We start from the raw sequence: 15,117 nt of genomic DNA on the forward strand, positions 1-15,117 counted from the left end.
ACACGGGGAGACACGGCAATCACATTGCCTGGGATTGCTTGTAAGGCAAAGTGATTGGTCAACCAAAGGCTTTTCCTGTGTCAGTGCATTCAAAACAACACCAGACACAAGGAACCTGTCAGTTACAGGACCTGTGATTGGCTAGTCAATAGACTTCACAATCAGTTAGAAGGGTCTACCCCCATGACAGTTAAACCAAAATATCAGACATAAAGGACATTGGTAATTGGTTAATCAATAGACCAAACAACCAGTCAGGGGGTCTCTCCCCCTGTGTCGGTTCAACCAAAACAACACCAGACACAAGGGACATGCCAGTAACAGGACCTGTGATTGGCTAGTCGATAGACTGAACAACCAAAGAGATCTTTCTGAGATATGAAGCAAACAACTGGAGTCTGTGGTTAGTCATTTAAAGTTTCTTACACGGGTCAAAACGATCCATCTGGGTTTCAAATAAGCAAGGTGCAATATAATACACCTTACTGTAAAATATACATCTCAACAGTCAGAAGATGAACATTAACGTCACAGGAATATCTTTACTCTCTGATAATGAGCCACAAAAATAAAATGCCCAGTCACATGTCACAGGTCCAGTTGATGCCAGTAATCTGATTGGCCTAAAGAAATGACGGCACCATTCTCCTGAGTTAATGGGACGGTACTGGAGGCTATTTAAGGTGCAGAGTGCATCAGCTCTGTTACTACAGTTACTACACGCTGCAGTCAGGTGATGCCACAATGACAGGAAATAGACTTGGCAGAGTGCCTGGACGTTATAGTAGGACAGCGCAAGACCCGGTCATGAGGAGGACAAAGTCCAGAAAAACAAACCTTAAGTATGTTCTGAGTCTCGTTCCACTTGTTGCACCACTCTTTGGTCAGCTCCAATACCTGAGGCAGACAAGAAAGGAGATACATGTTTTTATAAAACAAACCGCATGTAGTCCAGTTTACACTGGGTCAGCCTAAAACAGACTGCATGTAGTCCAGTTTACTGTGGGTCAGTTTAAAACAGACCGCATGTAGTCCAGTTTACTTTGGGTCAGTTTGAAACAGATCAGATGTAGTGTGGGTCTCTCTTGCATAAGGGGAAGTCGAGTAGTTTTAGTAAGAGGAAGGTGAATGTTTGTGTAAGGGGAAAGTGAATGTTTGTGTAAGGGGAAAGTGAGTGTGTGTGTGTGTGTGTGTGTGTGTGTGTGTGTGTGTAAGGGGAAGGTGAGTGTGTGCTGTGTAAGGGGAAGGTGAGTGTGTGCTGTGCTTACCCTGGCTTCGTTCTGATGGAGTTTCTCTTCCATACTCAGGGCAGTGGGAGAGTCCAGCAGTTTGATCTGTGTGGAGACCAAACGGGTGAAACAGTCCTTCCTCCAGAGAGATGACACACGGCAAACACTGTACATCTAAACAGCATCTCAAACACATCCTCCCTAAACACTGCACATCTAAACAGCATCTCAAACACATCCTCCCTAAACAGCATCTGTACATCACATAAAACAGGATCTCAAACACTGTACATCTAAACAGCATCTCAAACACATCCTCCCTAAACACTGCACATCTAAACAGCATCTCAAACACATCCTCCCTAAACACTGCACATCTAAACAGCATCTCAAACACATCCTCCCTAAACACTGTACATCTAAACAGCATCTCAAACACATCTCTCCCAGCATGGGGGGCCTACTTAATACAGACAGAGAACTCACTAGCTGGACCCTAAGGGTTAGAAGATAGCTTTGTTACCTGGTTCCTTTGAACCAGTGTAGTCAGTCCAGCTGTATAGAACAGACTCGAACAGATTCCTAAAGAAGATTATATTTCTAGATAGCATAATTATTTTCCTTTGATTTGCTACTGGACCCCAGAGTCTAGCTGACCCTAGGGGTTGGTTTTGACCTGGTTCCCTTGAACCAGCAGGGTATTTAGATAGCTAATTGTTATAGCATACGCTAATGAATGTCCCCTTTCAGTTGTGCATCTGGAGAAGTCCAGATCTATACTTCAGATTTGTACCTATTTTTACAGGAGATAATATTTACTGTTTATCCGCATAACCCTTATTTGGTTCCTTAGATTCGTTACTGGACCCCAGGGTTCTGGTGTGAGTTCTGACCTGGTTCCCCTGGACCAGCAGGGCTTTGAGACGGGCAATCTCGGCCCGCAGCTCGCGGATGAGCTTGACGTTGGAGTCCTCGTTGATCGTGGGCTTATTGATGATGTTCTTAGCACGGTTAGCGTAGCGCAGAGTGCTTAGCGTCTCGCCGTAGTTCACGTCGGCCGGGGAGACAGCTGGCGTTGGGGAGGATAGACGTTGTGTGAGAGGGCTGTTATGTTAGGAGGACTTCAATTGTGTCTCTTGTCTTTGCTTGTGTTAGATTTGCCAACTTCCCATGTGTCTAAGCAATACAAAGACTACCAACAACCCAAGTGAAACTAAGTGCACACACATAGTGCATATACACTTAAACTTAAAACAGGTGTAAATGACAAAATAACATTTGATCAAAGTCAAGGTGAATTTGTGTAGTCATTGAGTCCAGGCATACACAGTGTGATGATACAAGGGGCAACTTTTTGAGCAATGTTGCCAGGGTAACCACAAACAATGTCTGTGTATTCTGGTTAGATGGTTATGACATTCTCCTCCTGATGACTCTCTGATGACTGAAAGCTCTCCAGAAAGAAACTAAAATGTCTGCCCAAATCAATAGAAATGTTCTAGACCAACAAAACTCAAGACCACTGCCCAGCAAAAGCATTGCTCAAAATCGTTGCCATGTTGTGATCACACACACACACACACACACACACACAATATTGCCCAGCAACATTGCTCAATTGCCGTGGTGTGCGGACACTCACTGGCTATCATGATGGTCTTGGAGTTACCCCCGAGACTGTCCTTCAGCAGCCAGGTGAGCACCGAGTCTCGGTACGGCACGAACACCTGTCGCTTCTTCACATTGCTGTTCCCACCGTCCTGAGACAGGTCGGCTGGGAGAGAAAGAAGGAGGAGGAAGAGGAGGAAGAGGAGGGAAAAAGAGAGAGATAGATTAGAGGTCAGATTTAGAGAGTGGGGTCACTGTAAATGTCTGGGGGAAAAGACTCTTACTTTAAGAAAAGTATTTAAAAGTATTTACTGTGGGGGGCGCTGTGGTGCAGCAGGCTACAGCACCCATACCATGTACAGGTCCTACTGCCCACGGGGACCCAGGTTCGAATCCGACCTGCGGTCATTTCCCGATCCCACCCCATCTCTCTCTCCCACTCACTTCCTGTCACTCTTCACTGTACTATCTGAATAAAGGCAAAAGGCCTTTAAAAAGTTGTTTCTGAACATAGGCATCAAATGATATTCTGAACATCAGCAGTGGTTGAATATCCTGCTGGTGTTCTGCTGGTGCTCATAGACAGTATATTTTACATTTAAATGTTCATACTCTATGGACTTATGTAACGGTATAATGGATAACCACTGGGGATTAACTTTGGTCTACCCCATAATAGTCTTATCTCCACCAAATAATACTCACCTAGGGCAGAGATGACGTTGCCCAGAGTGACCAGGGACTTGTTGATGTTGCCGCCTTCCTTCAGCCTGACGCCCGTTGCCCCGGTAGCATCCGCCCGCTCGCTGCCCGCCAGGTCCACCAGGTGAATCTTGCTGACCGTCTCCGACGGCATCTCCGCATCAAACTTCGCCTGCCGACGGAACAGAGAGAAGGGAATGAATTCCCACGATGAAACATCACACTCCACATTCCAGTTCAGCTGGCTAAATTAATTGAGTTCCGCTCAGCTTAACTGAGTTCAACATTCACTGGGGTATAACAGGAAAAACAATTCTGCTAATGGAGGGCAGGATAGGTAGGCAGGATAGATAGGCAGTAAAAAGGATGGTTTATGCTTTGTAGCTGTAATTGATTAACATTTGTGTTCAGCTTTACAGATCCCCATTGGGCATTGGTACTGTGGTCAGTGCTTTAAGACTGCTGTGGGTGTGGCTGGGCTCAGTCAAAGACACTTTAGTTTATCTACCATCTCTGGCTCAGTACTGTGGTCAGTGCTTTGAGACTGCTGTGGGTGTGGCCCGCGCATCTTGCCTGGGTGAAGTTGATGGTGAAGATGGCGTGCGAGCGACTGCTGACGTCGTTCATGCCCGTGCTGGCCGTGGTGCGGTTGATGTTGCCCGCCTCCATCAGCTCCTCCACGTCTGTGTAGTTCTGCACCAGGTGTTTGGACAGGTCTGTGGGGGGTGAAAGGTCACAGAGGGTCAGGGTAGGTCAACATCCAGCCAGTGCACTGACATCCTCAAACTCAATAACAGTACTGTAGCATCCTCAAACTGTAACATACTCAAACTCAATAACAATACTGTATTAATCAACAGGCTACAGAGCCAAGACAGAAGTCCCGTGTCAGACTGTTTCGACCCACTCTCAGCTGAACTTACCCTCTACATACGGCCCATCTTTGGGGTGCTCCCGCACTCTCAGGTTGTAGGTTTTCGTGGACTTCCTCCGCAGCAGGTCCCGCACTCGCTCATTATAGATCTCCAAGTAGCTGAGCCAAGAGGACAATAAAGGGAGAAGCATAAACAGGAATTCACAATAACACGTATGTCAAGTCCAGTTTATTTATATACACATTTTATACACAGGGGTCATTCAATGTGCTTTATTTACATAAACAAAAGCAAAGAGTAATAGTACATCAAAGAATAAAATGGCAATAGTTTAAAAAATAGTGAAGTACATGAGTCAAGTCTAAAAAGGTCAGGTAAGGTCTGCTGATTCAGACACAGGACATATGCTTACAGTGTTTCCCATACGTTGACTAATCTGTGGCTGGGCGCCACGAAATCAAAACCGGCCGCCACACATTAATGTTCTATGTTGTACTATTTAAATTAAAGAGAAGATCAAATCCTTTCATTGAGCTGCACTTTTTACGCACACAGCCTTTCCTTGCCCCGCCCCGTTCTCTCTCATAACGAGCCCCCTGCCCCTCCTCTGCATGTGCATTTAACAAAACATTAAGTATTGTTGAAGGATTGTTGTTGGCACATGAAGCATTGCATATAACACGGCGGGCTAAATTGCTATTAAATCCGCTTAGCATCGTGACAATGCTGCGCAAATTTGTTCAAAACTGCTGCATTAAAGTTAACTCTGCTAAGGTCTTATCCCCCCCCCCCTCCCAAGGTCTTATCCCCCTCCTCCAAGTCATGCTACCGCCACAAATTCAATCAAATTCTGTGGGAAACACTGCGCTTATAACAGAGTGCCCCTAATGTCGGTCATGAGAGCCAGCTGAGAGTGCTCTTATGATTGAGTGCAAGATGTCTGAACTGAAATGACCGATTACATATCGACATAATGAGATATTGCTGTGTTGACCTTTGACCACTGGCTCACTCACCTGACCTCCGTGCGGAAGGAGGCCTCGTCCGCGCGGGTCATTCCAGAGATGCGGGTGAAAAGCCCCTCACAGAACCGAGGGATCAGGCCGAGGTCACCCTGAAGGAGAGGCCAACAGCATCATATTATACACAACACACACACACACACACACACACACACACACACACACACACACACACACACACACCCTGAAGCGAAGGCCAATAGCATGCTATTATACACAACACACACACACCCTGAAGGGGAGGCCAACAGCATCGTATTACATGCAACACACACACACACACATGGATGTACATGATAGACAGACACACAAACAAGCAAACAAACACAGACAAATACACAAACAGACATAGATAGACCCTCACACACACACACACATACACAATCATCTCAGTATACAATGCTAAGCATCACCTGCAGGAAAAAAAACCCTCACTTATTGCCTCCAAGATAAACTCCCCACACCCAGCCTATCAGACATGAATGACACAGCAATCACACGCCTAGCACACACAATAGCTGACAGACCTGAATCAATTTTTCACACTACTCGCCTTCCAGCCACAGATACAGAGCATTGAACTGGATTTAAGCCTTTTTCAAGCCTTTTTCATTTAAGTTTGGTCCCCACTGCCATCACAGCAGTGAACAAACTGTAATGCTGCCAATATTGTAGTTTCCCCATTTCATGTGTCTGTGTGGGTGTCCTAATGCGATGTGTTTTTGGTGTTGAGTGTGGATGGGATATATGTAACTGTTATACGCCATACGCTTTATGTGCTGTGTGGATGGGATATGTCACAGGGGTGGATGCGGGATATATGTGTTACATGTTTTTATATGCTGTGTGGATGAGATATGTCGCAGGGGTGGATGCGGGATATATGTGTTCCATGTTTTTATATGCTGTGTGGATGAGATATGTCACAGGGGTGGATGCGGGATATATGTGTTCCATGTTATATGTGTTTTATATGTGTTGCTGTGCTATGGACATGAGTCTTTATTTAGTCTTTATTGGGACATGTTATATATGTGTTTTGCTATGGATATCTTTATTTGTTTTATTGGGACATGTTATATGCTATGGACATGAGTCTTTATTTAGTCTTTATTGGGACATGTTATATGTGTTTTATATGTGTTGCTGTGCTATGGACATGAGTCTTTATTTAGTCTTTATTGGGACATGTTATATGTGTTTTATATGTGTTGCTGTGCTATGGACATGAGTCTTTATTTAGTCTTTATTGGGACATGTTATATGTGTTTTATATGTGTTGCTGTGCTATGGACATGAGTCTTTATTTAGTCTTTATTGGGACATGTTATATGTGTTTTATATGTGTTGCTGTGCTATGGACATGAGTCTTTATTTAGTCTTTATTGGGACATGTTATATGTGTTTTATATGTGTTGCTGTGCTATGGACATGAGTCTTTATTTAGTCTTTATTGGGACATGTTATATGTGTTTTATATGTGTTGCTGTGCTATGGACATGAGTCTTTATTTAGTCTTTATTGGGACATGTTATATGTGTTTTATATGTGTTGCTGTGCTATGGACATGAGTCTTTATTTAGTCTTTATTGGGACATGTTATATGTGTTTTATATGTGTTGTTGCTGTGCTATGGACATGAGTCTTTATTTAGTCTTTATTGGGACATGTTATATGTGTTTTATATGTGTTGCTGTGCTATGGACATGAGTCTTTATTTAGTCTTTATTGGGACATGTTATATGTGTTTTATGTGTTGCTGTGCTATATGTGTTGCTGTGCTATGGACATGAGTCTTTATTTAGTCTTTATTGGGACATGTTATATGTGTTTCATATGTGTTGCTGTGCTATGGACATGAGTCTTTATTTAGTCTTTATTGGGACATGTTATATGTGTTTCATCTTTATTGGGACATGCTGTTTTATATGTGTTGCTGTGCTATGGACATGAGTCTTTATTTAGTCTTTATTGGGACATGTTATATGTGTTTTATATGTGTTGCTGTGCTATGGACATGAGTCTTTATTTAGTCTTTATTGGGACATGTTATATGTGTTTTATATGTGTTGCTGTGCTATGGACATGAGTCTTTATTTAGTCTTTATTGGGACATGTTATATGTGTTTTATATGTGTTGCTGTGCTATGGACATGAGTCTTTATTTAGTCTTTATTGGGACATGTTATATGTGTTTTATATGTGTTGCTGTGCTATGGACATGAGTCTTTATTTAGTCTTTATTGGGACATGTTATATGTGTTTTATATGTGTTGCTGTGCTATGGACATGAGTCTTTATTTAGTCTTTATTGGGACATGTTATATGTGTTTTTATATGTGTTGCTGTGCTATGGACATGAGTCTTTATTTAGTCTTTATTGGGACATGTTATATGTGTTTTATATGTGTTGCTGTGCTATGGACATGATATGTGTTGCTGTGCTATGGACATGAGTCTTTATTTAGTCTTTATTGGACATGACATGTCTTTATTTTAGTCTTTTGGGACATGTTATTGGGACATGTTATATGTGTTTTATGTGTGTTGCTGTGCTATGGACATGAGTCTTTATTTAGTCTTTATTGGGACATGTTATATGTGTTTTATGTGTGTTGCTGTGCTATGGACATGAGTCTTTATTTAGTCTTTATTGGGACATGTTATATGTGTTTTATGTGTGTTGCTGTGCTATGGACATGAGTCTTTATTTAGTCTTTATTGGGACATGTTATATGTGTTTTATATGTGTTGGACATGTGCTATGGACATGAGTCTTTATTTAGTCTTTTATTGGGACATGTTATATGTGTTTTATATGTGTTGCTGTGCTATGGACATGAGTCTTTATTTAGTCTTTATTGGGACATGTTATATGTGTTTTATATGTGTTGCTGTGCTATGGACATGAGTCTTTATTTAGTCTTTATTGGGACATGTTATATGTGTTTTATATGTGTTGCTGTGCTATGGACATGAGTCTTTATTTAGTCTTTATTGGGACATGTTATATGTGTTTTATATGTGTTGCTGTGCTATGGACATGAGTCTTTATTTAGTCTTTATTGGGACATGTTATATGTGTTTCATATGTGTTGCTGTGCTATGGACATGAGTCTTTATTTAGTCTTTATTGGGACATGTTATATGTGTTTTATATGTGTTGCTGTGCTATGGAACATGAGTCTTTATTTAGTCTTTATTGGGACAATAAAGACTACCGGTATCGGGGCAGCCGTGGCCGACTGGTTAGCGCTTCGGACTTGTTACCGGAGGGTTGCCAGTTCGAACCCCAACCAGTAGACATGGCTGAAGTGCCCTTGAGCAAGGCACCTAACCCCTCACTGCTCCCCGAGCGCCGCTGTTGTAGCAGGCAGCTCACTGCGCCGGGATTAGTGTGTGCTTCACCTCACTGTGTGTTCACTGTGTGCTGTTTGTGTTTCACTAATTCACGGACTGGGATAAATGCAGAGACCAAATTTCCCTCACGGGATCAAAAGAGTATATATTCTTATATCTATCTAATTCAGTCTCCTTCACCCTGATGGGGAAACCAACTTAATGTATTGTACACATACACACACACACACACACACACACACACACACACACACACACTAAGCAAGCCAGTCTGTAACTCATGATTCCATGACCATTTTAGTGAAACCACAGACTAATTTGCATAAACATTTGCATCTTTTTTTAATTTTGTTATCTCAAAAGACCAAAAAACGGACTCTGGACTCAAACTAGCTCCACATCTAAAGTATAACATGTCAACACTGTTAAAAAGCCCCATGATGAACAGAGCAGAGGGAGAGGAATGTTGCAGGGAAAACAGCAGGAAGTGACACGCTCACTGAAGCCATTCATTTGCACCTCATCACAGTCTCATCTCACCATCTCTTGTAACTGTCAATCAAGAAACTAGTGTGGGCATAAAACTATTTATCTATTTGGTCATTTATTTATTTATTTATGGGGAGCCATCTCTTGTGACCATCAATCAGTCTCAGTCTCTCCCCAACTATAGGTGTGTATTAAGAACAGAGCTTTAATGCATTAACACATAGTTGGGTGGATTTTAGAACTGAGCGTTTGTATGATGGAAGCCATCAAGGTCAGTAGAGTCAGCCCACTCACTGGGCCGGGCGAGCAGGCTAATAGTTCCTTCAGCGCCATTTGTGTTTGAACTGGATTTGTTTCATCTACTTTCTCATTGTGTGGCCTTTGTGAAACTTCTAAGCCCGGGGAAATGACTTGGTTGAGGGTACGGATTATTTCATACAATGCAAGTCTCTAGTTACATAAAAACTTTTGGGGGGATTTTGGGAGTTCTATAAATTCACAAGGTATGAGATATGTGCGTGCATTCATGTGAATGAGAATAATCAAAACAAGCCTTAGACAGATCAGGTCAAATGCGATTCGATCCTCCTCAAGTATCTCAAACTAGATGAGGAGTTGAACGAATCAGCCTGAGAACGGAATGGTCACCTGTGAGAGCCAATTCAATCGGATCAACACCACCAATAAATATTCCTCTTAAGTCGTGTGTATGTGTGTGTGTGTGTGTGTGTGTGTGTGTGTGTGTAGGAATGAAGGAAGAAAGGGCCAGTTATTGCTGACGGATGTGCAAGGGTTGTCTGGGCGTTTATGTGTATCCCCCCTCGTCTCTGCAATATAAAACACGACGACAGCAGAACATTAACTGCTTATCCTGCCAATATAACCCTATGCCAATAACACACATGCACAATACACACACACACACACACACACACACGTCACTGAAGAAATCCTCCTGAAATTCTCCACCAGCCACAACAGCGGCAGCACTACTGTCTAGCCGTTTTTATAATAGCATCCCATCAGCATCACCACAGACTAAATTGAGTCTTGGCCTCAGGCGCACCAATAGATAATGACCACAGGCCACCTATGGGGACTGCAGCCTTTGAGAGCTCACAGCAGGGGTGGGTGGAGGAGGGAGAGAGACAGAGAGAGAGAGAGAGAGAGAGAAAAGAAAGAAAGAAAGAAAGAAACATTAAGAGGTCTGATGAACAAAATCTCATTTCCTGTAAGCTATTTTTCGGCGTGTTTGGAATCGGTCTTAAAAGGAGGAAATGTGAGGAGGGGTTGAAGCTCTTGTGGCTGATGACAACCAGAGGGGACGAGGGAGTCGAGGAGGACGAGGACACCTGTCTGCTTGCCTGCCTAGGGAGAAGTTCTGGTGGTAGCGTAGCTCATTAAAACGAGATATCGGGATATGATGTTCGGGATATGATGTATCATGTGCAAATACAAAACCGGGATATGGCAAAATCCCAATTATAAACCGGATACTGAAGTGCATGTAAACGCAGTCACATAATCCCATTGATCCTCCAGCTATTCATATTTGTGAATGTAGGCTGCTGCTCAGCAGAGGAGAACTGCTGAGTCATGGTCTTACCGGATTCCCCATCATGGTGTAGGACTTCCCAGATCCGGTCTGACCGTAGGCGAAGATGCAGGCGTTGTAGCCCTCAAACGCAGCCTTGAGGACTACAGAGCCCAGGTCTTTAAAAACCTGCGGCAGCAGTACAAAAAAGACAGGAACCCGGCATCAGAGAGGAGGAATTCTTCAGAACCCTTATTCAACTCAAGTGTGTGTGTGTGTGTCCTATTTATCTCATTATGCATGAAGATGACAATAGATGGACATATTAGCAAACACAGGGACTATTGGGTACATCATCAGGCCTAAATGACAGCACTTTGCAGCCCTCACTGGTGGCCATGGAGTTAAATTAAGTCCACATGCCCCACTTAAGATTAAGGCCACACTTCAAGAGTACCACACTCTAACGTTTAATGCCTTTTGTACAGAAGCCCAAAACAAAAAAACAGACAATACAAGTCAAAACAACACAAGTTACTATGTTTCATGCGTCTGGACATGCAGTCCATGTTTAAAGTCTACTAACTTCCTGACACAGAATCAAACCACAGGGTCAACATTTTTCTGTGAACAAATAACAAACACTGCTGCAATTCGCACAGTAATCAGCATCCAGCCTAATCAGATTTGATATGGGGAAAAAAAAAATGAATAAAATCAGTTTGGTCCTGAGGTCTGAACCAGGAAGTGGCCCTCAACACACACAGTACACTCTAGCGTACAGCTCTAGTGTACAACTGTTAGCTGTGCTTATGGATAGAGGGGAGCCTGCACACCTTGATAGATGATACTGCAGGTGCAGCTATTTCGTAAAGACAACTTCAACGCAACAGAATAAAAGAAAAGTGCAACTCCAAGGAGCTGCCAGTTTATTAATAAACTAAAGTTTCGGTCAGTCAGACCTTTATCAGAGTAGGCTTTGCTTATGGGACCATTTTCTTCTAGCACCTTCAGAATGACACATGGGGGAGGGCGGGTGGGAGAAAACCAACAGACAGACTAGCTTCCAACTCACCTTCTCTTGAGAGACGAAGTTGGTGCTTTTACAGTCGCCCGAGTCGTAGGAGAAGTCATACGTGAAGGTCTTAGTTCTCTCCCGCAAGGAGTCGCCTGTCACTCCATCTGACATCTGAACACAGAGAGAGAGAGAGAGAGAGAGAGAGAGAGAGAGAGAGAGAGAGAGAGAGAGAGAGAGAAAGAGAGAAGAGAGGGAGGAAGACATACCACACAACTTGATAACGATTATGTTCTCATATTCTTTTTCCAAGACAAATTAAAAATAAAAAAATAAAAATGTTATGGCAGGTCATCACTTAATTGGACATTAATGTACAATTGCTAAAATTTAAAATAGCTTGTTACCACATGAAATTATAGGGGGTCTACTGCTGCAATAGCCAGAAAAAAACAATCTATATTGTGTTTCATTGACTGATATTGATTATTGGCTAAAGTCTTGAAGTCCACAAGAAGGCCAAGTTTTTTCTATCAGTGCAGATGACAGCTGGGAATCCTGATGCTGATAGTGTGAACCAGATTACTTGTGTTGTGCATACCTTCATGTTGGTGATGGTAGTCTTGTTCCCATCCATTTCTATGATACATTTGGCAGACAACTCCTTCTCCCTGTAAAACACACAAACACACACACAAAAGGTGAAAGAGCCTTCATTCAAGATTACCAAATTAGATTCCCAGGAGAAGGCCCCTATTATGTGATGGGGAAAAACATCCACTGTAATACACAATGTCTTGCGTTGTTTTATGCTTCTTCAAGAAGGAATACAACAAGAGCAACCTCACTGAGAGCTGTCTGACAGACTTTTGTAAAATAAAGGTATCTGTTCTAACTGTAAATAAAATAAAAAATATATTTTTTAAAGGCCTAGACCTAAACAAAAGAGTAGGCCATCTTCCAAATCCATAATATTAAAGCAGCAGCCAGAGCTTAATTCGTTCATTTTGACTTTGATCACATAAAAATAAACGAACCCCTCAAAACTAAATCCAAAACAGCTTAGCAACTATGGCTTTGGAAAATGCACCCCTGAGCTAAAAGAAGCCATGATATATGAGAAAAACAAGTCAATCTCTCTCAGATGGAGATAAAGAAAAAGAGGGAGACAGACAGAGAGAGAGAGAGAGAGAGAGAGAGAGAGACAGCTCTTGGCACCAGCTGAAAGGGAAAGCTGAAAGGATTTTTTTATTATTATTATTTCAATACTGATCATTTTAGCTCTGGTCAGGCCTTCCTTCAGTAGTGCGGCCAGTGATTTGGTCATTTGGAGGGTGGCTAATTCAAGCCAGATACTTAACCTCCTTTGGCCTGAGCCCAACGCTAGACAGTGTACTGTGCTGAACTATGAGGGAATTAAATCAAGAATCTGTCTCTTCTTCTTTTTCTCTCTCTCTCTCTGCCTCTCTCTCTCTCTCTCTCTCTCTCTCTCTCTCTCTCTCTGTCTCTCTGTCTCTCTCTTTCTGCCTATCTGAGGAAAGGGAGAGGGATGCCTAAGACCACTCACCACCATCATGAAGAGAGAGAGCAGAGGAGAGAGATGCGCTGCACTTGTTGCAGCGCTATTCCGTTTTAGCTTTGGTTAGGCCTTTGAGGAGTTCAGGCTAAACAGCTAAAACCCAAGCCAGGTCATTAGCCTACTTTGTGCTGAGCCAAGCCCAAGCTAGAGAATGCACTACAATGAAATATGCTGAAATTGGGACAGAGAGAGTCACGCCCTCTCTCTTCTCTCTCTCTCTCTCTCTCTCTCTCACACACACACACACACACACACACACAGAAAGAGAGAGAGAGCGAGCATGTCCAAGCAAACTTGCACCTACAGAAAGTGGAAGCGGCTGACTCCAACCACTTGTGACAGCTGGACATAACATGTTGATCGCATCTGACTGACTTTGAACTGGGGGAGGACATTTTGTGGATAAAATGCTGATTTCATTAGAGTGACCCTCAACAGATGCCTGGCCTCTTTTCAATGTCTCAAACTTTTCAAACTCACTCACTCACACACACACACACACAGAGAGAGAGATAAAGAGAGAGAGAGAGAGAGAGAGAGAGAGACAGAGAGAGAGAGAGAGAGAGAGAAAGGCCTCTTTGTCAGCACTGTGCAACAATGCCAGTTTGGACTCCCTCTCCTGTCTCCTGTCCTATTCTCTTCTCGTCCCCCCCCCCACCCTGAAGTACTACCCTCCTTTTGGAAACAGCTCTGGCGCACAATACCAAGAGTTTATTTATAGCCAGGGCATTCACATTTGAGGATTCCATCTACAGGGCAAATAATCATCTCAAGGTTCTAGATTAATAGCTGGTGAGGGCTGTTTGTTCCAATGGGTGTTTCCTTTCAGCTTGATGGTGATGGAGGCCATAAAAGAGTGGCCAAAAGGTGTTACTGCAAGGCAAGGAGATGCCCAAGACTGCTGTGGTTTACATTATGCTATTTGGGATAAATTATACAGTTAAAACATATGGACTACTACAATAATTCAATCTGAGTTTAATCTTGTGTAATGTTGGAGCTAAAATACAGTTTAGCTCATGAGACCATCACAAGAACCAGCCAATCGACCGTCTGACGGTATATTTGTTGTGACGCTTGCTCACATGACTTTGCTGACACAAGTTCAATGAAAAAGCAACATATGTCCACTAGGTAGTAGACAATGATGGTTAGTTTCACCATCTGTTCATGTTCATAATCAACTGTATGTTAGGGAAACCAATGTTGGTGTCGTCTTCTTCTGACGAGTCGTCTTTCATATCTTCCAACAAGCCATTGAAATTGTTGACATCAAATGGCAATGTTACGAATCAAGGATTAGCCTTTCTTCAGTGCTATTTGCAACGACCTCCCAAATTCAGACAAGAAGTTGAACAGACTATTCACTGGACTTTTAGGGTGACAACACCTTCTAGAAACAAGTCAAGGCAAAACAAGTCAGGCCAGATCTTTTTTAGGTGCCCTTCTTCTAAAAAGGATTAAAAAGTGCAGAAGGTAGGCTAGAAAGGACGTTAACCTTGTTAAAGTTATATGTAGTGTTTCTATAGGCCGCATAAAAAGTTGTTGCGTAACATGCATAACGCATCTGGTACAAATAAGAATGGTCTACAAGGCCATAATGGTAATTGCTTAGCCTACAATAAATTCTAAGGTTTGTGTTTAAACTAGCGAAAGACAACATAAATTAGATTGCGAAACTTTGCGAGTTGCGTTAGTATGGTT

The 15,117-nt window shown here is 42.7% G+C and overlaps 1 protein-coding gene across 1 annotated transcript in view; it reads right to left on the reverse strand.

Moving 5' to 3' along the window:
- Positions 1–15,117, reverse strand: part of kif16ba (kinesin family member 16Ba) — a 37,491-nt gene that overhangs the window by 21,539 nt on the left and 835 nt on the right. Inside the window, 11 exon segments of the mRNA XM_048248991.1 lie at positions 838–897; positions 1,269–1,334; positions 2,123–2,298; positions 2,872–3,003; positions 3,543–3,711; positions 4,113–4,255; positions 4,463–4,572; positions 5,431–5,528; positions 10,892–11,008; positions 11,895–12,008; positions 12,436–12,505. Coding sequence (XP_048104948.1) covers positions 838–897; positions 1,269–1,334; positions 2,123–2,298; positions 2,872–3,003; positions 3,543–3,711; positions 4,113–4,255; positions 4,463–4,572; positions 5,431–5,528; positions 10,892–11,008; positions 11,895–12,008; positions 12,436–12,505 — 1,255 coding nt within the window.

Source organism: Alosa alosa, chromosome 7 (assembly GCF_017589495.1).
Source record: "Alosa alosa isolate M-15738 ecotype Scorff River chromosome 7, AALO_Geno_1.1, whole genome shotgun sequence".
Lineage (NCBI taxonomy): Eukaryota > Metazoa > Chordata > Actinopteri > Clupeiformes > Clupeidae > Alosa > Alosa alosa.